Raw genomic sequence first — 5,308 nt, forward strand, 5'->3', positions numbered from 1 at the left:
GGTGAAGTTAGTACTAAGAAAGGAGCTGGGATTACTGGCTACATAAGAGGCCACATAATCTACATAAGAAGATCTAGCTCCAGTCCTGTTTTTTGCAGCCAACCTACGCCCATCTTTCCTTTTTGTCATAGCCCACAGCGTCCATAGTCAAAACCTGTTTATACAGAATTTGCCCATTCGCTAGTTACATCAACTGGCCTCTAGTAGCTTTGGGTATCTCATCACAGTTCTGTCTGATTGAGTTCCAGGGAACTCAGCCACCTCCCATTCCAATTCACTTCCAGGGTCCTGGTCAATCCTGGGTACACGGTAAATCCTTAGATAAATTCTATCGGACGTTTCTGTGGGATCGATGGCATACCTTTACCAATGTGAAATAATTCTCACGAGACTGAGACAGATACACGATAACTAGGCTACATACAGGGCGAGTACCGCCTTGTCGCATACAGCTGCGCTCCACACTCGAGCTCTGGGGCCAACCGTTCCTGCTGTGCTACTTCGGGCGCTCGGCCGGAACCCTTCCGGCGGCATCTGAGGCAGCCCGCCGGGACAACGCCGCTGAACGCACAACACGGGAAGGATTAGTAGTCTAACTATGTGCCTAAACTCTCTCGCTCACTTACATGATCCGAGAGAAAACAGCCCCAAATTCTTGCACTTTTAAAAAAAACCTGAGTGACGATAGCATTTTTATCCATTAAAAAATATCACAGTCAAGTGATTCCGAGAGAGTTTTTTTCTTCTTTTTGGTTAGGCATATACATGGACAGCCCACTTGAAAGAACAAGGAAGGCGAGGGAAGAAAGCGGAAGCCGTGGGGTCTTCTAAACCAGAAAGTCTCCGGAGCTTGTGCCAGGCTCTTTGCGGCGTCTCCCAGTTAGACGCAGGTTTTGGAAGCGGTTGGGAGAGAAGGTGTCGTTGCTGGAGCTGAGACCAGAAGGCCAGAGTCCTCAGGGATGAACCTCGAGTTACTGGGTGAGGAGGACTATGGCTGCTTCTTAGAGAACCTTTTGGTCCTGGAAAGGAGGGAACCCAGGCGGAGGGGACTCAGGCTGCCACATTAGGGACACAGTTCTAGATGCATCTTTTTGGGCGCCTTGCTATGGAGCAGCAGCAGGGAGAGGAAGCCTAGCTTCTGCCTGAGCGGAATGCATTGCTTTTCCCGAGGCTACTTTGCAGTTCAATTGTGAAGCGTTAGGGACAGATAGTTTGTGACTTAGTTTCGGTTACAAGGATCACAGGTGCTGAAGTAGCCCAGAGCAGGCAGGACCAGAGTTACTGGGGGAAGGAATCTGAGGAAGTGAGGCTTGAGGTAAAGCTTTGAACACTTGTCAGGGTTTTGGGTGAAGCATGGAGTTTTGAAGAAACATGGGGTGCCTAAGGAGGGGAACGTGTTTATCTTCTAGTACAAGTCCCTCATTGAATAAATTAAAAAAGGCTCAGAGGGTACTGACTTGAAGGCACTAAGCAAGTAAATGGTATAGTTGGCATAGAGGTGGCACTGGAATCCAGTTACCTTGACTTTCTATTTAAGGTCTTTATCAGGGACGGTGTGTAAAACACTGAGGGGTGAACTACAAAGCAGTTTCCTTTTGTCACCCTCTCTGATTCATTTCTTCCTTACCCTTTACCCAAGTTGTCTATAAACTGTCGTTTTCATTAGGTAATATTTAGCATCGTAGCCTAAGGATGTCTGAGGTTTTCAAGAACTAAGCGACTTGCTATTTTCAGTGGTTGTGTTTCTCTTTAAAAAAGTTAGATTCAGAAGATATACTGGCAGTCTTAAAGACTGTAAAGCTATTTAAGGAATGGTCTTTGCTTTTAAGGAGCTTTTTGTTAAGTGTGGAGAATAAGGTGTTTATGTAAATAGCTATACTATATCGCAGAATATAGGTCACCCTTTTTAAAAAAATTTACTTTTTATACAGTAAGTTCTTATTAGCTATCTGTTTTATACATATTAGTGTATATATGGCCAGCCTTAAAGAGTCTTTACTAAGGGCTAAGAACATTTGGAAGAGGGAGTGAATATCTTTGGGGCAGGGGAAGAAAGGTAATCAAGAAAGAACAAAAACAAACAACCAAAAAACCAAACCTGTGGAGGATTTGGAGTTTTGAGTGGATATTTAAGATTGGTAAAATATTGACAGACTGAAGTATGAAGATACTGGAAGGAGTGTTTATTAGGAATACGTTTGAGCTAAGACATCAGTGAGATGAGTCCTAAAGGTATTTTCCGGCTTGGCCAGGTTGTGGGTACTGTGAATAAGGAGAAGGCCAAGAGATGGGATTGGTACCATCTACTCCTTGGAGGCTTTTGAATACCCAGCTGAAAAGCTGTGCTTTTTAAGGAAAGTAGGGCAGATCCATTGAAGGGTTTTGACCTGGTAAGTAACTCAATCAGAGCTGTGATTTTTTTAAAAAAAGATTTATCTGACAACAGTGTGTAGTTGAGTCTGCCAATTTGGAGGGCTAGAGTAGATGAGGGATAAAGAAGGTCTGCACTAGAAAATGGAAAGAAAAGACATTGAGAAGGTAGAGTTGACAGTTTGAAAATTGACTGCATATCATGGTGGTAGTGGCACTGGTGGTGGTGCTGGTGGTGAGGAAGAGAGTGAAGTGAAAAATGATGGGAACTGTGATGGCGCTATTCATAAACATTTAAGGACATTTGGAAAAGACAGTTAGCATTGGGTATGTTGAGTGTGGGCCTCTGGTTCAGGAGATGGGTTTGGATTTATGAGAGAGATTTGTAACCTTCCTACAGGTGGGCTAGACAAAACCTTGTGAGGAGATGATAAGACCCAGGGAGAAAGTGGGAGGGGAAAAAAGAAAACTGCTGAGGACAGAATCTTGGACAATCATCTATATTTAGGGAATAAGAGGAGGAATAAATGATAATATATCAACTAACAGTTACATAGTACTAACTATGAGCTAGACCTATTTTCAAGTGCTTTTCATATATTTATTCATGTAGAGGTAGAAGAGAATGCAGGTTGGTGTGGAGTCTTCCATAGAAGCAGTTGTAGAGCAGTTGAGGCTAAGAGCTGAGAAAGGGCTACTCTACTTAGTTCTTGGGCAACTTGGGGCTCCTTAGCAACTTGAACAGAAGCTGGGTTACAATGATTTTAGGAAGATGAGTGAGATGGACTGGAGGCAAAGGGTTGATGTTTATTTTTAAAAACTTAACTATGGAGGAAAGGTGATAGATAGGCTCATACCTTGAAAGAAAGAGCAGATGGGAAAGATTTTTCTTGTATGATACAGAAGATTCATGTGGGTAGAACTTAGGAAGGAATATTTAGCATTGGAAGGTTAGACAATTTAAAAGAAGAATGGCTGGATTCAAAAGATATAAATCTCTATGGGAATGACTTGAGTTTTACAGCAAGAAAATTAATTATTACAGATATAAAGGAGAAAGGAACAGAAGTAATGTGATTGTGGGAGCATACCAAACCTTATCTGTCCAGATAAAGGAAAGGAATGATAATGTATTCTTAATGTGGACACTCAAATGCTTTTACCTCTGCAGCCACTTCTGAGCCCTTGCTGTGTATTAGGCAGTAGGCGTTGGAGGTAAAAGTTAAATAAGAGTTTTTCAAACTTACTTTTACTACAGCTCATCGTAAGAAATGTATTTTCTATCACAGTCCATTATATATACATACACATATAACTGTTTCTGAAAATGATACTAATTGTTGTTATGCTCAGTGTCCTCTGATATCTTCTGATCTATTAAAAAACTTTCATGGTATGGCTCACTGAATGATTTATCCATTGTGGTGGATTGGCTCCTAATGTTTGATAAACACTGAAATGAGATACAGCTTTTGCCCTGGATAAATACATAAAACTAGGAGGATAGGGGCATAAACAAATAACTATGAAATGGAACCACAATAAATAGTGGGAACCCCATTATGGGAATCCAGCTGAAAGAGCAATTAATTATGCCTTGTTGGGGTTGGCGGTGGAATTTGGGGATGACTTTATAGAGGAAGTGCCATTTAACGCAGACAGTAAACATGGAGGAGGATTTTTCCAGAGGGACAAATGGAGAAGGTAATTACCAGTGCAGAGAACAGTAGGGGCGAACATTCTGAGGCATGAACATGTGATATATATTCTGGAAATGGTTAGCAGTTTACAGCTGGTGCTTAGGGTGGATTATGCAAGGTTCTGTCCCAGGTGCTAATGCGGAGTTAGTCAAAGATAAAATGGAAAATACTGGTTGGGGCCAGATTACTGCTTTTTAAAATTATACTTAGGAGTTCAGCATATTGTTTAACAAGGGAGATTTTTGAGCAGGTAAGTGACATGATGAGATTTGGGGCTTAGAAAGTTGGCTGTAGCAGCTTTCTTAAGGATTGATGAGGGAGGCCAGACTGGAGCCAAGGAAATATAGTAATTATGGTAGCGATGGCATCAGATTGGGGAGTGGTAAGATCAGTTATTTAGCCACCTGCAAGTTGCATTTCTCTAAAAAGAAATGCTGCGGATTGTGTCATCACCTGTTAGATTGAGGAAGTGGAATGGAAACTGCTACTCTGGACCTAACTGTTACGGTAGGGAGGAATTGGTTGGCAAGTGAAAAATACTTCCACTGGGAGAAAAGGACCACGAAATTTTAGAGTTCATGGTAACCGAGTTTTTAAGGAGGTGGATGTTCAGCAATTTAGAGAACAAATTATTCCAAGACCTAGAAAGCTAAAAGGCAGTTTGGAGGAAGGGTCCTAACTGGGAAAAAAGGAGGAGGCACCTGAGGGAACTGGTGTGCTTGCGCCGAAAGCAGTCTAAACTCAGGTTCCAAAGAGGCATGTACAAAAGAAGGGCACGTTGCTGAAGGTGAATATATGAGGGTGGCACTAGCTTTTAAGAATAGTGTCAGGAAAGCTAATGTGACTGAAGGCAAAGATTGTAAAAATGAGGCAACTAGAAAGGGTTTTTAGCATTATGTGGAGTGCTAAGAGCAAAGAAGTTTCCTGCTTGGTTGGGCTGGATGGTGTAATACCAAAGTTATTCATTCAACACTCAACAAATATCTTTCATGCGCCTACTCTGGGCTTTTATAGTTTATAGGCAAAAGGGAAGTGGAATACTTCTTTTGTTTTGAATTTTATTTTATAATTTTTTTTATACAGCAGGTTCTTATTAGTTGTCCGTTTTCTACATATTAGTGTATACATGTCAATCCCATAGTTGTCCATTTTATACATATTAGTGTATACATGTCAATCCCAATCTCCCAATTCATCCCACCACCACCCCCACCCCGCCCGTTGCCCCCTTCCTCCCC

The 5,308-nt window shown here is 41.8% G+C and overlaps 1 protein-coding gene across 2 annotated transcripts in view; it reads left to right on the top strand.

Annotated features, from left to right (window-relative positions):
* The first annotated feature begins 841 nt into the window (after window positions 1-841).
* The window catches only part of RBBP5 (RB binding protein 5, histone lysine methyltransferase complex subunit), a 35,787-nt gene continuing 31,320 nt past the window's right edge, over window positions 842-5,308 (top strand). For both annotated transcript variants that reach the window (XM_024751034.1, XM_024751035.1), the window contains exon 1: window positions 842-978. In XM_024751034.1, the coding sequence (XP_024606802.1) occupies window positions 960-978 (19 nt within the window). In that variant the 5' untranslated portion in view covers window positions 842-959. The remainder of the gene's footprint in view (window positions 979-5,308) is intronic.

This window comes from Neophocaena asiaeorientalis, unplaced genomic scaffold, assembly GCF_003031525.2.
Source record: "Neophocaena asiaeorientalis asiaeorientalis breed wild unplaced genomic scaffold, Neophocaena_asiaeorientalis_V1.1 scaffold67, whole genome shotgun sequence".
Taxonomy (NCBI): Eukaryota; Metazoa; Chordata; class Mammalia; order Artiodactyla; family Phocoenidae; genus Neophocaena; species Neophocaena asiaeorientalis.